This window comes from Zonotrichia albicollis, chromosome 23 (assembly GCF_047830755.1).
Source record: "Zonotrichia albicollis isolate bZonAlb1 chromosome 23, bZonAlb1.hap1, whole genome shotgun sequence".
Taxonomy (NCBI): Eukaryota; Metazoa; Chordata; class Aves; order Passeriformes; family Passerellidae; genus Zonotrichia; species Zonotrichia albicollis.
This window is the reverse complement of record NC_133841.1, coordinates 4,536,541-4,561,772: the sequence shown is the minus strand read 5'-3', so window position 1 is coordinate 4,561,772 and position 25,232 is coordinate 4,536,541. Positions and strand designations below refer to the sequence as shown.

At 47.0% G+C, this 25,232-nt stretch overlaps 1 protein-coding gene across 2 annotated transcripts in view; it reads left to right on the top strand.

Moving 5' to 3' along the window:
- Window positions 1-25,232, top strand: part of NSF (N-ethylmaleimide sensitive factor, vesicle fusing ATPase) — an 80,790-nt gene that overhangs the window by 50,742 nt on the left and 4,816 nt on the right. For both annotated transcript variants that reach the window (XM_074557936.1, XM_074557937.1), the window contains exons 10-19: window positions 3,198-3,363; window positions 3,789-3,863; window positions 5,017-5,204; window positions 8,974-9,069; window positions 9,777-9,933; window positions 11,396-11,529; window positions 12,828-12,894; window positions 13,084-13,163; window positions 22,431-22,565; window positions 23,363-23,476. In XM_074557936.1, coding sequence (XP_074414037.1) covers window positions 3,198-3,363; window positions 3,789-3,863; window positions 5,017-5,204; window positions 8,974-9,069; window positions 9,777-9,933; window positions 11,396-11,529; window positions 12,828-12,894; window positions 13,084-13,163; window positions 22,431-22,565; window positions 23,363-23,476 — 1,212 coding nt within the window. The remainder of the gene's footprint in view (window positions 1-3,197; window positions 3,364-3,788; window positions 3,864-5,016; window positions 5,205-8,973; window positions 9,070-9,776; window positions 9,934-11,395; window positions 11,530-12,827; window positions 12,895-13,083; window positions 13,164-22,430; window positions 22,566-23,362; window positions 23,477-25,232) is intronic.

The following is a 25,232-nucleotide window of genomic DNA, read 5'->3' as shown; positions in this document are numbered from 1 at the left end:
ACTATATAATATATTACATTACATCATATCATATATCATATATCAGATATCAGATATCAGATATCATATATCATATCATATATAATAATATATAATAATATAGCTATTATATTATACTTTATATTATATTATATTATATTATATTATATTATATTATATTAACATTACATTACATTATATCATACTATATCATACCATATCATAGTATATTGTATTACATAATATATAATATATAATATATGATATATAATATATAATATATAATATAATTCTTTTATATATATAATGATTGTACCATACTATACCATTCTATATTATATATCATATCACACTATATCACATAATGTAATGTAATGTAATATAATATAATATAAATAATATAATATAACATTACACTATATTACATTATACTATATTACATTGTATTACATTACATTATACTATATCATACCATATCATATCACATCACATTATTATACCATACTATATCATATCATTATCATATCATATCATACCATACCATATCATACTATATCACACTGTATCACATTATATTATATTTTATCACATTATATCACAGAATACTATATTAAAACTATACTAAAGAAATAGAATAAGGATACAGACAGAAGGCTGAACAAGAATGAATAATAAAAACTCGTGACTGACTCCTCAGAGTCCGACACAGCTGATGGTGATTGGTCATTAAGTAAAAGCAATTCACATGAAACCTATCAAACATGCACTGTTGGTAAACAATGTCCAGCCACATTCCAGAGCAGCAAAACAGGGAGAAGCAAATGAGATAATACTGTTTTTTTCTCTGAGGCTGCTTAGATTCCCAGGAGAAATAATCCTGGTGAAGGGATTTTTCAGAAAATGTAACAGTAACAGAGCAGGAGAGACTGGAAAGGGTCTGAAATCTCAAAATTACTGCTTGCATTAAAGGCAGAGTTCTTGGAGCCCTGGTTACTGAGAATTTAGCACCTCACACATTTGGTCCCAACCCTAAGAGAAAGAAAATAAGACTCAACACAGAGTCGCTGCTTTGCTTGGGGTTTTGGTTCTTCCTGGTGAGTTGTGGAGTATTGGTGTTGTGCAGGCTCACTCAGTATCAGCTGTGAAAACAGCCTTGGAAGCTGGAAAAGGCAGCTGGGCTCCCTAAAACTGAGATTGGGCAAATTTTCCCATGCTTTTAGTATTTTCTTTTTTTTTTTCTTTTGTTTTTTTTTATTTTTTGTAGGAGAGACATAATTGAATCTGTTTGGATTTTTCCTACTAAATTAAACTGGCACATAAGCCTTCAGGTTTTTAGGTTGCAGGCATATTGGTATGTGACAGCACTTTCTATAATCAATACATGGTTAATTTTTCTCATGGATGAGAATAATGTCTTGAAACTAGAGATCTTTGAAACTGGAAGTGAAGATAAAGATTCTGGTTTTTCCAGTGATGATTTTTATCCATTGCTTGGTTTTTTCTTACTGAATTAAGCTGGCATATAAGCATTAAGATTTTTAGGTTGCAGATATATTGGTATGTTACAGCACTTGAAGTGTTATAACCTATACATGGTTAATTTTTCTCAGTAGAAAACTACTGGATGACAATAATGTCTTGAAACTAAAGATTTTTGAAACTGGAAGTGAATATAAAGATTCTGTTTTTTTCCAGTGATGTTTTTTATCCATTGCTTTAGCTGGCTTTCAGAACCCCCAATCTTTAGTTTCATGGTGTAAATAGTAAATACTTCTTTCATGTGTGCTGTGGTAATTTTTCTCTGCTGTGGATCACTTGATCTTGATAGATTTTTCAGATAGAGAAAATCAAATGTCAGGCTAGTCACAGTTAAATACAGGGAAGTCTTTTTAGAAGTCATTAGCAAATGATCCCTTAATTTTATTCCGCTCACAAGACTCAGGTTTTGGTGGTGACTTGAAATAATCTCATTTCTTCAGCAGAAGGTTTATTAGTCAGTCAATCAGCTCTGTGTGGTTACACAGAGCCATGAGAGCAATCTGCTGGTGGCTGCAGCATCTCTGGGAGCTGCTTTGCCTTGGCAATAGCACACCTGTGAAAATCCACTCGATATTGGCTGCAGGGGCTGGGCCTGATGACAGCTGGGAGATTAAAAAGGTCTCCCAAAGGTTGGCATTGTGCTGCCTGTGTCTGGGGCAGATTGCCAGGCCCAGCACATGCTCCCAGTGATAACATGGGCTGCCCTGGCCACAAAAGATGTTTTAGAGGTGGAATTTGAAGGGAAAAAGCTTCATAATGCAGTCACAAAAAGCATCCTGTTCTCTTAGCAGCTGCAACTGCCTCACCCCTGAGTGAACCTGGAAATGGCAGTGCTGGGGCTGACTGGGCTCCTTAAAGACATTATCAACAAAGCTGCTCTGGCAAGCTGGGGATTTACCAGGTTCAGTGCAGCCTGGGGTGTTCCCTCCCTCCACAGACAGCCTTTGTTCCCTGTCCCTGGTACCTGTCCCTTGCCCAGGTGCTGAGTGCTGGGGCCTTTTGAGCTCTGGCCTTTGCTTGGCTTGCTCAGCTTTGTGCTCTTCCCTAAAACCTGTGCAGCTGCAAAGTGCTGAGTTTGAGCAGAGCCCCCTGAGCCCTCTGATGTGGAGATGGCCAGGATGTTCCCCTGGAGAGGGATGAGATGCACACACACACACACACACACACACAGGGGTGATACTGAGCACACAGGGACTCTCAGTGCTGTGTCTGTCACATTCACATTTTCTGAAAAATCCCTTTGCCCAGGATTTTTCTCCTGGGAAGCTGAGGAGCCTCAGAGAAAAAGGAAAACAATAATTATCTGATTTGCTTCTCCTGTGTTTTGCTCATGGGGAATGTGTTTGGAGATTGTTTTCCCACAGGTGATTGTTCCATTGCATTCTGCTGGGAGTTGTTTTCACTCTTTGGCCAATCAGTGCCAAGCTGTGTCAGGGCTCTGGAGAGAGTCACAAGTTTTCATTATTGTCTTTTTAGCCTTCTGTAAGTGTCCTTTCTGCATTCTTTAGTACAGTTTAATATTGTTTAATATAACGTAGTATTATAAAATAATACATTATCCTTCTGAGACCATGGAGTCAGATTCATCATTTCTTCCTGCAAATACAACTCTGTGTCTGTGTGGCTGAGCTTGGTGTTGATTTTGGAATCTGGTGACACTCCTGTCCTGTCTCCCCCAGCTTGGAGCCAACAGTGGGGTGCACATCATCATTTTTGATGAGATTGATGCCATCTGCAAGCAGAGGGGCAGCATGGCTGGCAGCACGGGCGTGCACGACACCGTGGTGAACCAGCTGCTCTCCAAAATCGATGGTGTGGAGCAGCTCAACAACATCCTGGTCATTGGTAGGTGGGCTTTGCTCTGTCCCCAGGGCTGAGTTTTGGTCAGCTCAGGCTGCTGTTGGAGCAGGTTTAAAGGGAGATGCTGCTGTGGTTGGCAGATATTGCTGCTTTCAGCAATTTCCTTATTTAGTGTTTGATAAGGAGGGTTTCATGCTTTAGGGGAACCTGCAAGGACTGATAGAATTGATTTATCAGCCTGTGGGGGAGTGGGGCTGCTCCTGCTGTGCTGGTCCTGCTGCAGGAGCCCAAGGACAGGCAGGCAGAGCCACAGGAACAGGTTTGATCCCTTTGCCCTGACTCTCCCTCAGCATCCCAGAAGATGAGTGCCTGCTGTTTTCTTGGGACTCTTTGAGTGTCTCCCTTCCTCTGTGGGCCGGAAACCCGCTCAGGAAACTCAGATCACTGTTTTGTTTTATCTTTCACTCCAGGGATGACCAACAGACCTGACCTGATTGATGAGGCCCTGCTGAGGCCGGGGAGGCTGGAGGTGAAGATGGAGATTGGTAAGAGCCCATTTCCTCAGCCCTGTGAGCCCACAGCAGCAAAGCAAATACAGATCCTGATGGGAGCAATCCCCAGCACGGCCCAGGTGCTGAAATTCCTGCATCAATTAAATCAGACCAATAAAGCACCAATTTGGACTTCCCTAGTGATAAACTTGATCTGAATTTCTGCCCAGCAGGGTGAGCAGGCAGGACCCTGAATATTTGTGTGAATGAAAGGAGGTAAATAATGGTACAGATCATTCCTGGGTGGAAATTGCAGGAACGAGAGGCAAGAGCACTGGGTGAACTAAAGGTTGGCCAAGAGCTTGGTTTGCCATTTAATCTGGCAACTGGAAAAACAATTGGAAAAGCAGCTGTAACTAGAAAGGGACCTTTGTAACTGTGCACAGCCAGTGAGGGTAAATTAGGGAATACCTGATCATGTAGGCTTTGTTAAGAAAATAAGCCCAGCTCATCTTAGATTCATGAGAACAAATCACTGACTTTGCATTTGAGATCAGAATTTGGTCAGTGAAGGTTGTGAGTGAAGCTGCTCATGGTGAGAAGGGGCCTTGGAAGGAGGGGACACTGGGTGGGATTTTTGGGGTCCCCAGATGAGGGAAGGAAATGATGAATCTGACTCCATATTCTTAGAAGGCATATATATTATATTATATTATATTATATTATATTATATTATATTATATTATATTATATTATATTATATTATATTATATTATATTATATTATATTATATTATATTATATTATATTATATTATATTATATTATATTATATTATATTATATTACTAAAGGAGAGAGAGTGAGAATACAGACAGAAGGCTTAACAAAATAATAATGAAAAACTCATGATTCTCTCCAGAGCTTTGACACAGCTGGCTGTGATTTGTCATTAAATTAAAACAATTCACATGAAACCAATCAAACAAGCACCTGTTGGATAAACACTCTCCAACCACATTCCAAAGCAGCAAAACACAGGAGAATCAATCAGATAATTATTGTTTTCATTTTTCCCTGAGGCTTCTCAGGAGAGAAATCCTGGCAAAGGGATTTTTCAGAAAATGTGACAGTGGCAATGCTGAGGGGAGGCTCAGGGGGTTTGCAGTGCTGTGCTCAGAGGTTTTGTGTGTTTGTTCCCCCATCCCAGGCCTGCCAGACGAGAAGGGCCGATTCCAGATCCTGCACATCCACACCGTGAGGATGAGGGAGCACCAGCTGCTGGCTGAGGATGTGGACATTGCAGAGCTGGCAGTGGAGACCAAGAACTTCAGTGGTGCTGAGCTGGAAGGTTTGGTTCGAGCTGCTCAGTCCACTGCCATGAACAGACACATCAAGGTCAGTCTTCTACTGGGGCAAAAAAGGGAAAATAATTCTGCTTGGAATATGGAATGTTTACCTCCAAATGGAAAGGAGCCTATCAGTGTAGCTTAGGGGATGAAATTCACTTTTTCCCTGTGCTTTTCTTTCATTCTCAATTCCCTCTTCCCCCTCCTGCCCTCCAGGTGCCTCTTGCACAGCTTGCTGGGGTGGTTTTTGAGGATGTTTTGCTAAAAACTGAAAGTCTTGAGCACAATTTGTGCATTGGACCCAGGAGATGAGGTGGGAATTAGAACAGCCATTTCTAGGGAGGCTCTGCTGGAGCCTGAGCAGCTCAATGTGTTGATAAATCTGTGAGGAGGGGGAGTTTACAACCTCAGAGCTGGTTTGGGGACATAAAGACAAAGGTGGAAGTGTGCAGGGGGCATTTGGAAGGATGGCAGTGAATTTTGGGTGTCCTGTGGGAGAGAGAATTCAGAGAGGTGAGGGGATGGGGACTGACCTGGCCATCAGCTGGGGTCAAGTTCTTGGAGCTGGAATGGTCTGGAAATCCCAGCTCAGTGCTTGTGGGTGGAAACAGCAAATTAGCAAGGTTAGAATTTACCAGGAGAGGTGAAGAGCAAAAGTGGGGCTGTGATCAAATCCTTGGTGTGCTTGGATTGTGCTGGAACCAGGGTGTGGAATGGCAGCAAGGGGTCAGAGGTACAGGGGGGTTTTCTTTGGAAAAATGGTTAAATTGGGATTCCTGAGCCTGAAAAAGGATGGAGAGGGGTTATGGAGAGTGGGCTGGGATCAGGGAGTGGGGATGGCTCCTCACTGTTTCCTCTGCAAGAACCAGAAGAGCAGAGGAGATGTGCTTTGTGTGGAGAAATGTTCCAGCCATGGAAGGAATCTGTCCGGTTTTCGGCTGTTTGGGTGGCCTGGAAGGGCCCGGGGTGGCCTTGGGGCAGCCCGCGGATCAAAGGACGAGAAGAGGCTTCAGTTCTTCTTTCGGTTTTTATGTTTATTAATTGTTTATCTAAAAGATTTTCTCTCGGCCCGACAGAGCTCTGCTCAGCAGCCAGCCATGAGCACACTGTGTCTGTCCTCCAGGCGGTCACCTATCTTTATACCCATGGTTACGTGTACAATATTTATCATTTTTCCCCAATCCTTTTTATTCTTATTGCCCGGTGCACTTTCAGTAATGACCAATCCCAAAGTGCCACCATCACCACAGAAGATGGAGGAGAAGAAGAAGAAGAAGAAGGACAGGACACGCCCCAATTCCTCCATCTTACTTCTCTAAACCCCCCTGTACAGAAATCCTAAACCCTGTGTTTCCCTCTCTAATTAACCAATCCCTTCACCATTCACCCCGGTGAAACCCTCCTGTCCTCATACAGGTGTCGTCTCCCGTGTAGGATCAAAGTCCAGCCACCAGACACTTCTGGAACATTCCAGGACTCCCGAGCCCCCCAAGGGTGGTCTCGGTGGCTCGGCACCTCAGGACTGAGGTGCTGAGATCCCACAGGAATCCTGTGCTCCAAATCCAAATTCAGAGGGCTTTGTACAATCTTCCACTGCAGATAAGTGCTGGCACGGTGATCACCCCACATCCTCTGGTTCGTGCAGCCTTCCCAAGTCCCTCAGCTCTCAGGGAACACCTCCCTGCCCTCCCATCCCTCTGCCTGCAGGGCCATGGAATGTCAGGGCTGGGAAGGCACAGGCAAAGCTCAGTATTCAGTGGTGCTGAAATGTGAGATGATGAGGTGGTGAGGAAGGAGCCTGAGGCTCAGCCCTGCTCCCCTGGCCAGGACTGGGGGCAGCTCCTGCAGGAAAAGCCCAGGACATCAATCCCACAGCACAGGGACTGTACGAATCTGCTCAGCCTCAAATGTGAGCAGAGCAAATCACACTTCCATTTAAGTGAGAAATCATTTGCTACTTAGACATTTTTGTCTCCTGGGAGTGCTCTTTCTAAAAGAAAAATTACTCTTCCTGCTAATTAGTCTTGTATAACCACAATACTTGACAAGTTAAAAGTTATTGTTTCATATAGCAGAAAACCACAAACATCATCACTTTCTCATTTTCTTGTGCTCTGCTTCAAAAAAAAATAAAAAATCAGCACTTCTGGATTCTTCCCTTTGCAGGCAAAACATTTTCCTTAAATAATTAATTTTGCTTATAGCTGATGTTTTCTCAGTGCTGGAGTTTAGGGTGAGTTTGGGGAGTGTTGGTGTTTGATCTATTCCCTGTTGTGCCCAGAAATCATGTGGGAAAAGGGGAGAAGGCAATGTGCAAATGTGAAAGAGCAGTCCCCTCCTCTGGGGTGCTTTGTGATGCACATCTCACTAATATGTGGATGTGTTTTCCACATGGGAAGTGGCCTCGTGTTGTTTTGCTTTTCAGACACTTTGACATAGTAATTTTGGGTAATGTTCTTTATTCTGAAATTGCTTTTAGCTAAATGAAGCAGTAAAATACTTTATTCTTTCCTGCAACTACTGAAAACTTAAAATATACATCACAGGCCTGACCTAGTTTTCAGAAGCACCTGTGAGAAGCCAGAGCACAAATGGAAAATGAAGGGGCATTGTCTTCTGAATCATTTAAACAAGAGTTTAAATCATCTCTCAAAGTGTGTGTGTGAAAAATTAAAGCATGAGCTCATTAAAGGCTGGGGAGGTAAGAGCACCCTGGTTTTAGGTGTGCACACAGGAATTTATTGAGTGTTTCAGGTGCCTTCATCTCCCTCTGCAAAACAGAAAAGTGATTATCTGTACTAAAGATCCCCTCAGTTTTTGGTTTGGCTGTGTGTTTGTGCCTTGTGGGTGTTTTTGGGAGAAGGGACTCTCTCATTTCAGCCATGCTCTGGCACAGCAGGATTGCCCAGCCTGGGCTCCTGTGCTTGCAAATGCAGCTCCTCTGGACAAGCCCCATGTCATTATTTTATTGTTATTTTTCCTTCCCTCATTATTTTTATTGTTATTTTTCCTTCCCATGCTCTGGTGCACTCTGTTCTTACAGGTCCCTGTTGGAGGGGAATGTCTGAGACACATCTCTGAGGGTTAAATGTAATTTATTTGTCTTAGTTCCCAGCTCAAAGGGTACCTGTGTAATCCCAGTAAGTTCTAGACGTTTGAACTGGGCTGTCGTCAGTCCCATACTGACCCCAGTTATTATAAATATAATTATATTATATATATAATTAGATTTATATTTATATTATATTTATATTATATTATAGTATAGTATAGTATAGTATATTATAGTATATTATAGTATAGTATATATCATATATAATATTATATTACATGAAATTATATGAAAATTTATATATTTTATTATATAATATATATCATCTTAAATTATTTTATGTGAAAATATATAAAATGATATTATATGAAAATGATAGACTAAAACTATACTAAAGAAAGAGAAAGGAGACATCAGAAGGCTAAACAAGAATGAATAATAAAATCTTGTGACTGACCAGAGTCTGACACAGCTGGACTGGGATTGGTCATTCATTAAAAACAATTCACATGAGACCAATCAAAGATGAACCTGTTGGGAAGCAACCTCCAAACCACATTCCAAGCAATCAGATAATTATTGTTTCCATTTCTTTTCTGAGGCTTTTCAGCTTCTCAGGAGAAAAATCCTGGCAAGGAAATTTTCCAGAAAATATCACAGTGGGGTGGGACAGCTGCCCTGAGTGGCTCCAGGAGGACTCAGCAAATGCCTCCACAGGAATATTTTTATTATTGACCCCACAGTGTGGCTTTTATTGCTTTTCTAGGCCAGCAACAAAGTGGAGGTGGACATGGAGAAGGCAGAGAGCCTGCGAGTGACCAGAGGAGACTTCTTTGCGTCCTTGGAGAACGACATCAAACCAGTAAGTGGGGGCTGTGGGGCTGCAGGGACAGCCCCCAGAGCAGCCAGATGGGAGGGAAGGACACTTCCTTTGGGGTCACACAGCAGTGGTGCCCCCTGGGCTGGCATGTGAAGAGCTCTGAGCTCTCTGTTGCTGCCCAGAGAGTCTTAAAGAGAACTAGAACAGATAAAGGACAGCTGGAGGTTTCTTCTCCTTGTCCACTTTTTGGCCACTTCATTTCCTGGGGGTATAAAGACAAAGGTCACCAGTGGAGATCTGCATTTGGAAGGATGTCAATGCACAGGATGCCAGGGAATTTTGGGTGTTCTCTGGGAGGGAGAATTCACACAGGTGGAGGCAGGGATGGGGACTGACCTGGCCATTGTTGGAGCTGGAATGCCAGCTTTACCCTGGGCTGTAGGAGGAGGTTTAAACCTCATTTCTGAGAATTGTCTCTGCACAGTGAGGAGTCAGAACCCACTGGCAACTTGCACTGACTGGAACTGCTTGTGAGGGCCTATGAAAAGATGATTCTGAACATGCCTGGTCTCCACCTGCGTTCAGCCCTCTGAATGTTGGAATGCTGTGAGTCACCAGGGGCTGTGACTGTCTCCCTTCAGCATCTCCCAGAACCTTGCTCCTGCTCATTTTTTGTTTAATTATTTCATGATTTTTCAATGGGATGAAAAATTATTTGGTAAAAAAAAGTATTTCCCTGTCTTCTGCAGGCATTTGGAACCAACCAGGAGGACTATGCCAGCTACATCATGAATGGCATCATCAAGTGGGGGGACCCAGTGACGAGGGTGCTGGATGATGGGGAGCTGCTGGTGCAGCAGACCAAGAACAGCGACCGCACTCCCCTGGTCAGCGTGCTGCTGGAAGGTACAGCTGGGCAAACACCTGGGAATGCCTCTGGGGGCTGCTCTGCTCACCTCTGACACCCTGAACCTGCAGGAAACACCTCGGGGGAGAAATGGAGCTGGGCTCTTTCAGCTTGCTGGGGTGAAATTGGTTTGGGTGTTAAAATTGCTCAGCCAAAAGGATCCTTTGATGGGAAGAGGGGAGAAGGGAATGTGCCCAGGGAATAATCAAAATGTGCCCACTAAATAGGCAAAATGTACCCAGTGAGTAACCACAATGTACCCAGTGAAGAACCCAAATGTACCCAGTGAGTAACCACAGTGTATCCTGTGAAGAACCCAAATGTACCCAGTGAATAAACAAAAATGTTCCACCAAATATCCAAAATGTAACCAGTGAATAACCCAAATGTGCCCAGTGAAGAACCAAAATGTACTCACTAAATAACCCAAAATGTGCCCAGTGAAGAACCAGAATGTCCCACTAAATAACCCAAATGTACTCAGTGAATAAACAAAAATGTTCCACCAAATATCCAAAATGTAACCAGTGAAGAACCCAAATGTGCCTGCTAAATAACCAAAGTGTATCCACTGAATAACCCAAATGTACTCAGTGAATAACCCAAAATGTGCCCAGTGAAAAACCCAAATGTACCCAGTGAGTAACCTGCATTTGGCTGGTTTACAGTGGAGATGTCTCCAGCTGAGTCAGTTTTCTAAATTCTCTTTGAAGTCACTGGAGAGCTCATCAGTGCAATTAGCTGAGTTCAAACAGCCACATTTGGGTGTTTCTGTCAGTTAAAGGTGGATTTCCTCTATCCAGACTGCCTAAGGAGAGTTTTCAGATATTGGAAACTGCTTCCATTATCTGTGTTAGAGGTTTTGGAGGAGAATTTGTTATATTGGAATAGAATTTGTTATTTATCTCTTCCCTTTTTCCTTTCCCAAAGTCCAAAAAGATGCATTACCTCTGTAGCTTTGGAGTTAACCCTGAGTAATTCCTTGTGTTACTGCCCAGCAATTTTTTCCATCCTTCCCAACTGGATTCAGGTGTGCCTTTGGTCTCTGAATTATCCTGAATTCAGGCAAATAACAAATTATCTTTGTCAGTATTTGGTGTGCCTGCTGCTGGCTTGTTTGCCAAGGTGCCAGCAGAGATCATACTGAGACAGAACAAAAGCTCAAGAAATTTATCCTAAACACATTTTGGTGCCATGGCTGCTCCTACAGAAAGTGTAATGCCATATTTTGTGTTGTGGTAAATCATTCTGCATATGCTCAAGCAGTTCCATTAAATGCCTTCACGTGGAGGGTTGGGTTGCAGCAGGAGTTAGTGTTCCTTCTGCAAGCAGGAAAAACATTCATTTCACACTGCAGATGCCTCTGGATGGAATTCTAAACATACCCTTGGTATCGTTCACACTGAGCATTGTCAGAGCTGTTTCCTCCCTTGTTTATTCCTTGTTTGTCCTTTGCTGCAGGCCCCCCCCACAGTGGGAAAACTGCTTTAGCAGCAAAAATAGCAGAGGAATCCAACTTCCCCTTTATCAAGATCTGTTCTCCTGATAAGATGATTGGGTTTTCTGAGACAGCCAAGTGCCAGGCCATGAAGAAGGTACGTGTGTGTCACCCCCTGTGCCTGCTGACAGCTCAGTTCTGGGTTCTCTCCTGCAGGGAAAGGTGAATTACCTTTGGGATGGTTTTCTGCTCTTTCTAGGTCTGGAAATCCTGCATGTATTTATTTATAAAATTGAATGTATCACAGAATTGTAGAATGGATTGAGTTGGGAGGCCATCCAGTGCCACCCCTGCCATGGCAGGGACACCTTCCACTGTCCCAGGTGGCTCCAAACCCTGTCCAGCCTGGCCTCGGGCACTGCCAGGGATCCCCAGCTGCTCTGGGCACTCTCTGCCAAGTCCTCTCCTGCCCAATATCCCACCTAACCCTGCCCTCTGGCAGTTTGAATCCATTCCCTCTTGTCCTGTCACACCAGACTCCTGTCCCAATGTTTTTGTGGCACTGAGTGTCTCAATTCTCAGTTCTGGTGTGAGATCCTGGCAAACAGCAGCAGAGCAGATCTGGGGTGAGCAGGGCTGGAGCTCTGCCTGTGGATGGGGAGCCAGGAAGGGCTTAGGGCTGCACCTGGGGAGGGCAGATCCTGCCTGAGTGGGACTGGGACCTGCTCTGAGGTGGGGATTTTATTTAAACACAGGGTTTAACAACCTGGGCACCCAGGGAATGTGAATGAGTGGAACATTTTCATTTCCTGGAAATGGTACTGAATGTGAGCTGAATGTTACTCTGACCACACTGGTGCAGAGCTGTAGAGTTTGTAAGGGAAGGACAGTTCTTAGGAGAAGCAGTGGAGATCCAGTTTGTGACTTGGATTCCAAAAGGAGCCTTTGGATTCACTGGAATCAGGGTTTGCTGGAGGCACCACTGCTGTCCTTAGTGCTGCCTCCTGCTCACACCCAGAGCTGTACAGGACATTCTGCTGCTCCAGGAAGGGTCAGTGGGCTGAGGTCCAGCCCTGGGTCAGTCCCTTCTCCCTGCAGGGCTGCTCTGCACAGTGCCCAATAGCCTGAGGAGAAAAGCTTCACAGCTGTGTCACAGCTGGGCAGGTTCTCTGTGTGTGTTTGTGTCACATTATCAGTGTTGCCCCAGCTCCTAAAACACAGGAATGGTGCTGGTATCTCCCTGGTTTACAGTGAGCCTCAGGGCAGTAAATGAATAAATAAACCAAATTTGTGGAGGTGGCAGTATTTTACTGCCTGCAGGGAGCCTGATCTCTCATTCCCCACCTGTTTCATTCCCAGATTATTCCTCTCAGTGCTGCTGTGTTCAGCTGAACCCACATCAGCAGGCCCAGCTGTGGCTGAGGTTTAACCCTGAGATATTTCACTGTTTTTCAGATCTTTGATGATGCCTACAAGTCCCAGCTCAGCTGTGTTGTTGTGGACGACATTGAGCGACTTTTAGGTGAGTCAGGAGGAGGGAGAGCTGTGCTGGCTGCTGCAGAAATATTGATGCATTTGCAATATTGAAACATGGCAAACTGGAAATTATCTGGAAACATTTACTGCAGAAGCATTGAACTGGTTTTGCTGCAGTGAAGTGGATTAAATGTACACCTGCTCCATGGATATTAAAATGAGTTTTTCCTTTCAGATTATGTCCCAATTGGACCTCGATTTTCCAACCTGGTTTTGCAAGCCCTTCTGGTGCTGCTGAAGAAAGCCCCACCTCAGGTAAGGCAGGGATGGGACAGTGGGAGATGTCCCTGTCCTTGTTCCTGTCCCTGTTCCTGTTCCTGCAGAGATGGACAGTTGGACCTGTCCCTGTTCCTGCAGGAATGGGACACTGGGACCTGTCCCTGTCCCTGCAGGAATGGACACTGGGAGCTCTGTGGCTGCCTCAGTGCTGTTAATGCTTTGTCTGAATCAGCCACTTTAATCCCAGCCTGCTGCTCCTCATTCACTTGGACATTTCTAGGATAACCACAAGGGATTCAGCTTCAAATATCTAATTACTGGGGGCTGGATCTTCTGCACTTAGCCCTAAAAATACTGACTAAGGAAAGCAGTTTAACCTTCACCATGGAAAGCTGAATTGTGCCAGCCCTGGCTCAGCCATGTGCTCCCTCCCTATTTATAGACCAATTTCTGTGTAATCTGTGATTGTGCTTGTCAGGGGTTTAATTTGCTCTTAACTTGAAATGATCAGGTGTTAATTACAGTGATTGAGGGGAGCTTAAGATCCTGTCTCTCGTGCTGATCCTGTCTGTTTGCACTTTGTGGCTTGATGAGATTTAGGAGCATCACAAGTGCTGAGGGTTCTGCAGCTCGTGCTGGCTGAGGCTCCTTTCTTGTTTGCCATTTTCCTGTCCTTCACTGCCTTTCTGCTCTGTGTGTCAGAGATCTGCATGAATAAATAACATCCTAACAGGAACACCTTGAAAATTGGTGTCAGGAAAAAGCACAGAAGCTCAGTGTGGGTGAAGTCAGTTTTTTTGTCATGTTTAATATCCTGGCACAGGAGAGTGTGAGTGTTGTTTTCATTAGAGAGTTTGGTGAAAAGACCTTTCAAATCCAGCACTTTGAACTAAATTGTAATGCCACAGCCCTGTGTGAGTGTCAGCCCGGGAGAACAAAGATTTCTCCAGTTTCTAGGCCATGTGAAGCCTGTAACAACACAACAGCATCCAAATTTCATCACATGCTTGGAGCAGAGCAGCTCCTGTGTGCAGCAGCACAGCCATTCCTGGTCCCCTCATCTCCTGTACTCTCTGACCTGCTGTTCCCAAAAATCAGTGGGGAAAACAGAATTTGATTTCAAATGAACTTAAAGTATTAAATTGTCCATTTGCCCATTGCATCCTGGATGTGTGCTGCTGCTGGGCTGCATGAGAGCATCCTGCAGCCAGGTAAAACCTGCAGCAGAGGGCTCAGCTCTGGGCTCACCCCTTTTCTAGAAGGCAGAAGGGCAGGACCACACCTGTGTTCTGTCCCCCTGTCAGCACAGAGGGAGCTTGGGCTCCAGATTGAGGCATTTTGCCTAAAAATGGACAGGATTAATCCAGGCCTAAGGCTGTGCCTGTGTGTGATCTCTGGTGATGGAAGAACTGGGCTGGATCTGCCCTGGTTGTGAATCTGACACCAAATAATCTTAAGCTGTTCCTCCTTCCTTGGTGGTTTACTCCCGTGTTCTGCCTGATTTTTGGGAGTTTGGCTTGAATGCTGATTTTCTGTGGGCTGAACACATGGCACATTGCCTTCACCGTGGCTGCTGTGGAAATTCGGGATGGAAAAAGTGAATTTTTCTGCAAATGGGACTGCATCATGAGTACATGAACCCTGTGCTGTGGGATGACCCTGGGATCCTGGAACAAGAACAAATCCCAGGAAATCAGTGCAGAGGAGCTGGCTGAGGGCAGCTTTTTCAGTTTCCTGCCCTTTGGGTGGCACCTGGGGCTCCCCAGAGCAGCACACAGGCTGAAGCTCACAGATATTTGCCAAGTTTGCACTTGTTGCAGAGATTTGTGCTCAGCAGGGTTTGAAATGCCCTGGGGGCTGGGAGACTCTGCCTTGACAGCCAATATTATGGTGACTTAAGCCATAAATTGTTGGAGGGTAGAGAGGAGTGAGTTTGCTGAGGAAATGTCACTGGTTGATTGATCATGTGGAGTTTTTTGCTTTTTTCTTCTTTTTTAAGTGTCCAGTGTTGGCTTTGTGGGAATCAGGACTTTGGGCTGCCCTGCTCTGGCAGTTCTGGCTCTTCCTGGTGTGTTTGTAGTGAGTTCCCTGGCATAGCCATGGCATGTGGGGATCTTGGGCATTTAAAAACCCAAAGCTGTGTGTAAGAAGTTGAGCTGTGCAGGAAAGGCCTTTTCTGCTGTGATAGTTTACTGTTAAAATGTTGGATTTGGACATGGAGACTCTTTGGGGGGTTTTGAACTCAGGTAAGGAAGCCATGATGGAAATAATCCTGAGGGTTAATCAAAACCTAACCCTCAGGAAATAATTCTGAGGGTTGATCAACACCTTCCAAATCCCCTCTGAAATTACAAAGTTTTCTTGAGGAGCAGTTTTTTTGGAGGGAATGGCTGATTTCAGGGTTTGCTGGAATTTGGGATGCAAACACAAATTCTAAGTGCATCAGTGGCACTGACCTGCATGGGGACAGAGCACTTTGGGTTTCTGTGGGATTGGGATCATGGTTTAGCATCATTCCTTGTAAAAATGATGTGCTGAGAGGAATTCTTGGATTTCGACACAAAGAATCTTTGGGGGTTTTGAACTCAGGTAAGGAAGCCATGATGGAAATAATCCTGAGGGTTAATCAAGACCTAACCCTCAGGAAATAATCCTGAGGGTTGATCAACACCTTCCAAACCCCCTCTGAGATTGCAAGTTGCTTTGAGGAGCAGTTTTTTTGGAGGGAATGGCTGCTCTCAGGGGTTGCTGGAATTTGGGATGCAAATACAAATTCTAAGTGCATCAGTGGCACTGACCTGCATGGGGACAAAGCACTTTGGGTTTCTGTGGGATTGGGATCATGGTTTAGCATCATTCTTGTAAAAATGATGTGCTGAGAGGAATTCTTGGGGAGACAATGCCTTTTAACCTTTACTTCACTTGTGGGGGACACCTGAAATTCTGAGCTGATTTCAAAGAATCTTTGGGTTGGCAGGGACCTACAGCCCATCTCATTCCCCCCCTGCACTTCCAGGCATCCAGGGCTGCTCTGGGAATTCCATTGCAGGGAATGGAAGAATTTCCTTCCAATATCCATCTGTCCCTGCTGTTCCCCCTTGTCCTGTCACCACTGCAGTGGCCCAGATTATGAATTCACTGGGGTGTCACACGTCACTTGCAGGGATGTTCTTGATGTGCAAGCAGCTCCCTGCCATCACTGCAGGCTCTGTGTGGAAGAGAAGCATTTCTGGGATGAAATGTTATTAATTATGCATCGAGGTGCGTGTCTCTGTTGAATTGAAGCTGCCTCCCAGGCTCCACTCTTCCTCCCAGGCTGCATTATTGGAACGTGGTGTGGGAAGGGCAAACACTTGAAGGTTCTGGTTTTCTTTTGAGGGTAAACACTTTAGGCTTTAAATAAACCAGAAACCACTCTGAGCTTGCTTTAAATTGCCAGTCACAGCTCCTGCTTGTGGTTCCACTCAGCAGTGTTAAATAGTGCTATCTGTTACTGCTGCTTCAAGAGGGCTGAAAACCATTGCATTTTGTTCAGCATCTTTTTTTTTTAAACCAATTAAAAATCTTTTCTGCAGTGCCTTGAAGAGGAGAAAATAAACCCACGTTCTCCTGGGTCTTTAATTCAATCAAGTTGTGCAGGAGCAAGGACTGGGGGATGGAAAGGCTGAAAAGGGCTGGCTCAGCAGGGAGCCAAGCACAGAAAAAGCCTTCCCTGAGAACTGAGCAGCAGCAGCTCCCAGGGCCGGGGCTGCTTCATCTACATGCACGGTCACACGGGGCCTGCGGGCTCTGCCCAGCCCCGCAGAGGTTTCACATGTGCCTCCCTGCTGCTTCCCAACAATCGGCCCGCAGGGAGGGAGGCAGGGAGGCGCCTCGGCATCCCCTGCGGGCTGGGCGGGCTCCGGGAATGTGAGCCCGGGCAGGGAGCCCTCCAGGGGACACGCAGTGCCCTTGGGGCTGCCCCCTGAGCCCCCTCCTTCCAGGGACACCCAGTGCCCCTGAGCCCCTTCCTTCCAGGGACACCCACTGCCCCTGAGCCCCCTTCCCTCCAAGGGACACCCAGTGCCCCTGAGCCCCCTTCCTTCCAGAGACACCCACTGCCCCTGAGCCCCCTTCCTTCCAGAGACACCCAGTGCCCCTGAGCCCCTTCCAAGGGACACCCAGTGCCCCTGAGCCCCCTTCCCTCCAGGGACACCCAGTGCCCTTGGGGCTGCCCCCTGAGCCCCCAGCCCCACTGGCAAAGTCAGATTCATGCCTGAGGATGTCCTTCCATCACTCCCAGAGCCCCCAGCCCCTTCCCTCCAAGGGAACCCACTCCTGGGGTTGCCATTCCATCACTCCCAGAGCCCCCAGCCCCATTTGCAAAGTCAGATTAATGTCTGAGGATGTCCTTCTATCACTCCAACAGCCCCCAACCCTTCTCTTGAAGGGAGACCCTCTCCTGGGGCTGCCCTTCCATTGCTCCCAGAGCCCCCAGCCCCACTTGCAAAGTCAGATTCATGCCTGGGGATGTTCTTCCATCACTCCCAAAACCCTCAGCCCTTCTTCTTGAAGGGAGACCCTCTCCTGTGGCTGCTCTTCCATTAATTCCAGAGCCCCCAGCTCCTTCCCTCCAAGGGACACCCCCTCCTGGTGTCCCATTCATCACTCCCTGAGCCCCCAGCCCCTTCCCTTCAGGGGACACCCACTCCTGGGGATGTCCTTCCACCGCTCCCAGAGCCCCCAGCCCTTCTCCTGAAGGGAAACCCACTCCTGGGGCTGCTTCTCCACTGCTTCCAGAGCCCCCAGCTCCTTCCCTCAAAGGGAACCCACTCCTGGGGTCGCCATTCCATCACTCCCAGAACCCCCAGCCCCACTGGCAAAGTCAGATTCATGCCTGGGGCTGCCCTTCTATCACTCCCAGAGCCCCCAACCCTTCTTCTTGAAGGGAGATCCTCCTCTGGGGCTGCCCTTCCACTGCTCCCAGAGCCCCCAGCCCCACTTTCAAAGTCAGATTCATGCCTGAGGCTGCTCTTCTGTCACTCCCAGAGCCCCCAGCCCCTTCCTTTCAAGGGACACCCACTCCTGGGATGTCCTTCTATCATTCTCAGAGCCCCCAACCCTTCTCTTGAAGGCAGACCATCTCCTGGAGCTGTCCTTCCACTGCTCCCCAGCCCCTTTTCTCACTGGGACACGAGGCTTTGGAAGTTAGAGGGGAATAATTTCCTTGTTTGATGTAATCCCAGATTCATTCCTGATCCCACATCACTCTCTGTGAACTGGAAGCAATTCCAGTCACCAGTGATGTTACTTTTTTTGTGCACAAACCTGGGGAATTGAGGAGAAATTCCCAAGACCCCAAACACAAGGATAAAGCTGTACAAGGGTTCTGAGCAGCTGATGGGTGACAGAGGCACCTCAGTGTCACCAGGGCCTGGTTCCAGCAGAGCTCAGGCTCCCCTGGCCTGGGGCTGGCTGGATTTGCTGAAATTCTGTACCTGGGGACTCTCAGCAGGGTCTGTACCTGTGTCATGGTCTGGTTCCCCCTGGCAGGGATGTGCTGCCTGCTGGGGAACGGGAATCCATCCTGGAAAATTTAGTTGGTTCCAGAGGCTTCTTCAAATCCCACAGTTGTGTGCATGAGAACATCCTCAGTCAGGTAAAACCCCTGCAGCAGAGGGCTCATCATCTTCTAGAAGCACAGAGGGATCCTGGGCTCCAAATTGGGGCATTTTGACTAAAAATGAACAGGATGAATCCAGCCTAAGGTTGTGCCTGTGTGTGATCTCTGGTGATGGAAGAACTGGGCTGGATCTGCCCTGGTTGTGAATCTGACACTGTTCCTCCTTCCTTGGTGATTTACTCCCATGTTCTGCCTGATTTTTGGGAGTTTGGCTTGAATGCTGATTTTCTGTGGGCTGAACACGTGGCACATTGCCTTCACCGTTGCTGCTGTGGAAATGGAGGAGGAAAAAAGTGAATTTTTCTGAAAATGGGACTGCATCATCAGCACATGAACTCTGTCTGTGTGCTCTGGGATGACCCTGGGATCCTGGAACAGAACAAATCCCAGGAAATCAGTGCAGAGGAGCTGGCTGAGGGCAGCTTTTTCACTTTGCTGGATTTCCCTGCTGCCTCCATAATTCCTGGGGCAAGCAGTGCTGCCCTGGGGGTTCTCACTTGTTTGTTGGGTTTCTGAAATTTAGAGGAGCTCGAGGGCCTCCTGCCCTGTCAGGTCACTGTGGCTGCTTTCCAGGGGTCACGTTTAAAGCAGGGAGTTGAAGGCATGGCTTCTTTTGAGGAAAACAGGGAAAAATCAGGATCTTTTGGGTGGAGCTGTTAAAAATTGGAAGCACTTTTGAGGAGTAGCCATCTGTTCTGAGGAGCTCCCAACCACGTCAGTGGTTCAGGGACCTGGGAATAGATTTTAACAGAGCTATCTAAAAATTGCTGATGGATCTGCCCTCTGGGAACTCATCCTGGTGCTTTTCAACCTTGTTAAACCTTTCCATTCTCAGCAATGTGTGTGCCTGAGTCCAGCTGAGCTGTTGGTGAGAGCAAACCCCCTTTATTTCAGTTTATTTGGTATTTGAGATTCCTTTTTGTGCTCCCTGGTTTCTGTAGTGATGAGCAGCAGTCTCTGCCTCATCCCCTCTACACCAGCTATGAATTTATAAACCTCTCTGTTTTTACTAAGAGTCTATTTAGGGAAGTTATTCCCTATTTCTCACCTTTCTCTGACTTCTCCAACTAAACAGAATCACAGAAACGTGGAATGGGTTGGGTTGGGAGGGATCTTAAAGCCACAGTGCCCCCCCCCAGGGACACCTTCCACTGTCCCAGGTGACTCCAAACCCGGTCCAGCCTGGCCTTGGGCACTGCCAGGGATGCAGGGGCAGCCCCAGCTGCTCTGGGCACCCTGTGCCAGGGCCTGCCCACCCTCCCAGGGAAGGATTTTTTCCTAATATCCAATCTAAACCTACTCCCTTCCACTCCATTTGTATTTCTCTTGCCAGGATATCTCAGATTGAACCCTGGCAAAGTCAATCCTGTTGAGCAGTTTTGTTCCTTGTTGTAGTTATGGTTTATATTTGTTACCTAATCTTTATATTTGTGTTGTTTTTCCACCTCTGAATGGCCTTGAACACTCTCCCCATTTTTCTGTGCCTCCTTTCATAGAAGCCTTTCCACCATGTGGAAGGAGCTGATCATGATACAGAACTTCCTTCATTTTTGGGACTGGCCTTGGGCACTGCCAGGGATCCAGGGGCAGCCCCAGCTGCTCTGGGCACCTGTGCCAGGGCCTGCCCACCCTCCCAGGGAAGGATTTATCCCAATATCCCATCCATCCCTGCCCTCTGGCAGTGGGAATCCATTCCCCCTTGTCCCCAGGCCCTTCCCTTCTCCAGGTGAACACCTCCAGCTCAGAAATGATGGATTTGAAGTTGTATTTGGAACAGGAAGGAGCTCCTGGATCCACATGGCACAATGATGATCCTGTTTTGCTTTTTCCTATTCTAAATCTGTCCCAGTGGTCACACACAGAGTGAGACTGAGCTGCTGTTCCCGCAGAATTCCCACAGGGAGCAGTGCCAGTGGTTCCCTCAGTGGCTTTAGAGCCCTTTCTGTGTGTGGTGCCACCTCCCAGTGCCCTGCTGCCTTTGGGTCCAGGGTGGCACTGCCCACGTTGGCAGTGAGCTGATCCTTTTCTGAACTGATCCTTTTCTGAGCTGATCCTTTTCTGAGCTGATCCTTTAGGAAATTTTTTTTTTTTTGGGGTGAGTCCAGAGGGTGGGCAGCTTTCCTGGGAGGAGGAATCTGTCATCTGGGCAAGGAAAGGCTGAGGGTGACATCAGTCATGGACACCTGAAGTGCCAGCAGGTAAAACCCCCCTCATTGTGGCATTCCTGTGTCCTTTCCTGGCGAAACTCCAAGCTAAATTCCATTTTTATTGTAATCAGGCACAGATTTCATTGATGTACAAGGGCAGCATCCCTCAGGCAGCCTCTCTGAGGTGGTTATCCCTTGATTGATGCCTGATCAGTGTGCCAGGCTCTGTACACATGCTGGGAGCTAAATTTGGGGAACAGACCCTGCCTGGGTGCAGCTGAGCAGTTTATTCCCCTCTTAAATGCTCACAGTTCATGGGAAGCTGTTATTAACACAGCCCCTTGCCCAACTGTTCAGGATTTTGAGAGTTCCATCCAGTAATGAACAAGTTTTTAGGAGAACCCCTTGTGGTCTTCACTGTCTTGTGAAGCAGATGGGTCTGGGTGTTCCAGCACTTGCAGGAGGGGCTGTTCTGTGTTTTGGAGGTCTCAGCTCTGGTCAGGAATCTCTCCTTGGCTTCCTCTGTGCCCTGGTACCTCAGCTGTGTGGCAGTGAAGCTGTTTGGGGAGCCTGGGCAGTGCCCAGGGCAGCACCCTCAAGGTGGGCACTGGGCATTCCCTTCACTCCTGAGCTCACCAAACTTTATACAGCAATAAAAGGGGGTCTTTGGCCACCTCTAGGTGGGCACTGGGCATTTCCTTCACTCCTGAAGCCTCAGCCAAATTTTTGAGGGGGTTCCTTGGCCAGCCAGACCCTCCCAACCCATGTGCACTAGGATAGAAAAGAGATTGATGATCCTGCCTGACTGTCCTGCTATCAGCCAATATTGATCAGTGTCAATATTGAAATTGAAATAGCAGTGGGAAGGGCTCTGCAAGGTGAGCAAACAACAGTGGATTTGCATTTGCAGCTGATGTTTTCCACAATTTGCTCTGTTTTTCATAAATCCTGTTATTGTTTGGACTCTGTGCACTCTGCATTGGGAGTTGGAGCCTGCTGGAGTGGGACTGGCCTGGACAGCTGCAGGGGGAGCTCAGGGACTCACAGCAGCCTCTGCTCAACAGCCTGAGCTGGAAATCCACTGGAACTGCCTGTGCAGGAGCAGGGAGTTCACTGTACCCACAGATTCCTGAAGACAGGCTGTTCCCCAGAGAAGTCATTTGTAATTCAGCTTTTGGGAGTGGGAGTTTGCTCAGGCTTTTAAATTTAATGAGGATCCAGCTATTTATAAAGCTGGGTTCAGAAGGAGCTGGGAGTGTGGTGGGGCTTTGTGCACCACAATTCCTGGACCCTGTTGGTGGCATTGCTCCGAGAGCTGATCCTGTCTCCTGTGGCTGCTCTTGGCCCCTTCAATTACTGACACATTTAATCCCATTAATTTTGTTTGAAGTGGGTTTTTAAATGGCCATTTATCATCTGTAGTTAGCTGAGCCTTCCCCAGGCTGGTTCTCTGCAGGTTTTCCTCTCCTGACTGTGGCTCCTTTGCCTGGACAGGGTCGGAAGCTCCTCATCATCGGCACCACGAGCCGCAAGGACGTCCTGCAGGAGATGGAGATGCTGAATGCCTTCAGCACCACCATCCACGTGCCCAACATTGCCACAGGGGAGCAGCTCATGGAGGCTCTAGAGGTGAGCAAAAGTTCAAGGATGACAAAAGACTCCAAACTTGAGGGATTTTGCAGTAGCTGTGTCTGGTAACTCCATCCCGCTTGTCATTGTGTTATAACAGAGCAGCTCTGAGGCTTTAAATTTGCTTTTTAATGAATTAAATGGAGGCAAAATTAGAGAACAGTAGGTCTGGGGAAGGGTTTGTGGTCTGGATTAAAACATTCCAAGGGCAGGGAAGTGGGTAATGAGTATAATTGGGGCACTTAAGCTGAATGTGCCCAGAGGGTGCTCTGGTGGATTGGAACAGCATCAACTGGAGGTGTTTGGTGCTGAAGAATTACAAATTCTTTATAAATTCCTGCCTTCAGTGCCCCCTTATTCTGTGCCCTAGTGGGAGTTGTAGTGAGTATGGAAGGCTGTTAAAATAAACTGAACAGGCAAATCTTTGGCAAACTTGTCCCAGTGGTGGTGTCACCGATGCCTGAGAGACACAAAGACACACCTGAGACACTCCTGCAGCAGGTGTAGAAACTCCCTGTGGCTTGAACCATTGTTTCCTTGTAGACCCTGGTCTGGAGAAGACCTGGAGTGCAGCATAAAAGCACAGCACTGTTAGATAAGGCATAATATGGAAAAAACCGTGAGGGAATTAAATAATTTTTTTGTGTGTTTTGCCATGTCTAAGATACATTACAACAAATTTCTCCTCTCAGCTACTAAATGCTTGTAGCTTCCCATTGCCTTTGGCCCAAGGTAGGTACCATTATTGCTGCTCTCAGCCTCCTGTTGTTGATTTTTTAAGCTGATTTTCCCCCCAGCTCCTGGGTAACTTCAAAGACAAGGAGCGCAGCACGATCGCTCAGAACGTCAAAGGGAAGCCGGTGTGGATCGGGATCAAGAAGCTGCTGATGCTGATAGAAATGTCCTTACAGGTAGGAATGGCTCTGGGCTCCTAGAGCACTCCTGGAGGTTCCCCTCTCTGCAGAACCCTGGTGTTGGTGGCAGCTTTTGCATTGGGTTCATTGGGAAAAGAGTTGCAGTGAGGGGAAATGTTGAGAACAAAGAAATCACCACAGCTTGGTCCACAGAGATCTGTAAATCCCCCCCTCGTGCCCATGGGCTGTTCAGAGCTGCACTTACAGAGCATCTGGCTATGGGAGGGGTTGGATTAACTCACCTTTCATGGAATTTCTTTTCTCCACCCAGCATGTTAAGATTGCAGATAGCAATCACCTCAGGTTTTTTGTTATTTTTTTTTTTAAAAGAAGAAGGTGCCTGTGCAGGTGTATGTGCTCTTTCCCTGAAGAAGATAAATCTGTCAGGCTGTTCAGCTGCTCTTCTCTTTATTTACCACTTTCAGCACTTTAAAGAAAATAATTGCAGAGGGTAAGAACTATGCAGCTCTGAGCCCTCCCCCGCAGCAGCACCCATGCCTGGAGCTCCTGCTCGTGCTGACACGGGCTGAGGGTGCAGCCCTAATCCTGCCCTGACATCCCAGTGCTCCCCCAGCCCCCCCTCTGCTCCCATCAAGTGGATTTAGTGCAGCTGAGTGAGCTGTTCTCAGATCTCCCTCTCAGAAGTGAAGAGACTTGTAGCTGAGAGCTCAGAGCCGTGTACCCCTCTGTTCACTCCTCACAATTCTGTTAAAACTTGCTCAGCTCTGAGGATGTGCTCTGACTGCATGTCACCTCAGGGAATAAAGTCATTTATCTAGATTACTTTTTCCTCTTCTTCCTTGGCTTTTAATTCCATAGCTGGAGGCAAGTCAGTAAGTCATTGCTCACATGTATGAAATGGATTTAAGGGGTGCTGCCCTTCAGGGGCTGCCCTGCTCCCTGAGCCCTGACAATGGCTCCCTTCTTCTGAATCAGGACGTGCTCTTGTGCTGCTTTCTCCTGAAGTGCTGGTTCTTTTCAAAGCTGGAGGTTTGGAGGTTCTGTAAATCATGGGCAATTCTGAGGTGGCAGTGCTGACCCAGCCCTGTGCCCATTCCTGGGGACAGTTCTGGGCACCACAATGTCATAGAGGGATAGGAAAGAATTAGGGACTGTCCAAAGGAGGGAGCTGAGGATGAAGAAGGGTCTGGAGGGGCCATAGGAGGAGCAGCTGAGGGCAGAGCTCAGTGGGGCTGCAGCTCCAATCTCTGCTCTGGGCCGGGGACAGGAGCCAGGCGATGGCTGGAGCTAGGCCGGAGGGATTTAGGTTGGAGATCAGGGAAAGGTTCTTCCCCCAGAGAGTGCTGGGCAGGGAATGGTCCCATCCCTGAGGCTGCCAGAGCTCCAGGAGGGCTTGGACACCACTCCAGGGATGGGATTTTGGGGTGTCTGTGCAGTTCCAGGGCTGGGCTGGATGATCCCTGTGGGTCCCTTCCCACTGAGGGTGTTCCATGATCCTGTGACCAGTGACACAGAGCCCTCACTCTGCTGAGGCTGGGCAGCCAAGCTCCTCTTGGGTTTGAATTTTTCCAGCAAACCATTGTTGGGTAGGTGAGTGCAGGACCAGCCAGGCACAGCTGGGACTGTGTCTGTCATTCTGATATTTTATCAAAAAATCCCTTAGCCAGGATTTCTTCTCCTGGGAAGCTTCAGCTTCTCCATGTTTTGCTTCTCTGGAATGTGATTTGGAGAATTGTTTATCAGCATGTGAATTGATTTTAATTAATGGCAAATCACAGCCAGCTGGGTCAGA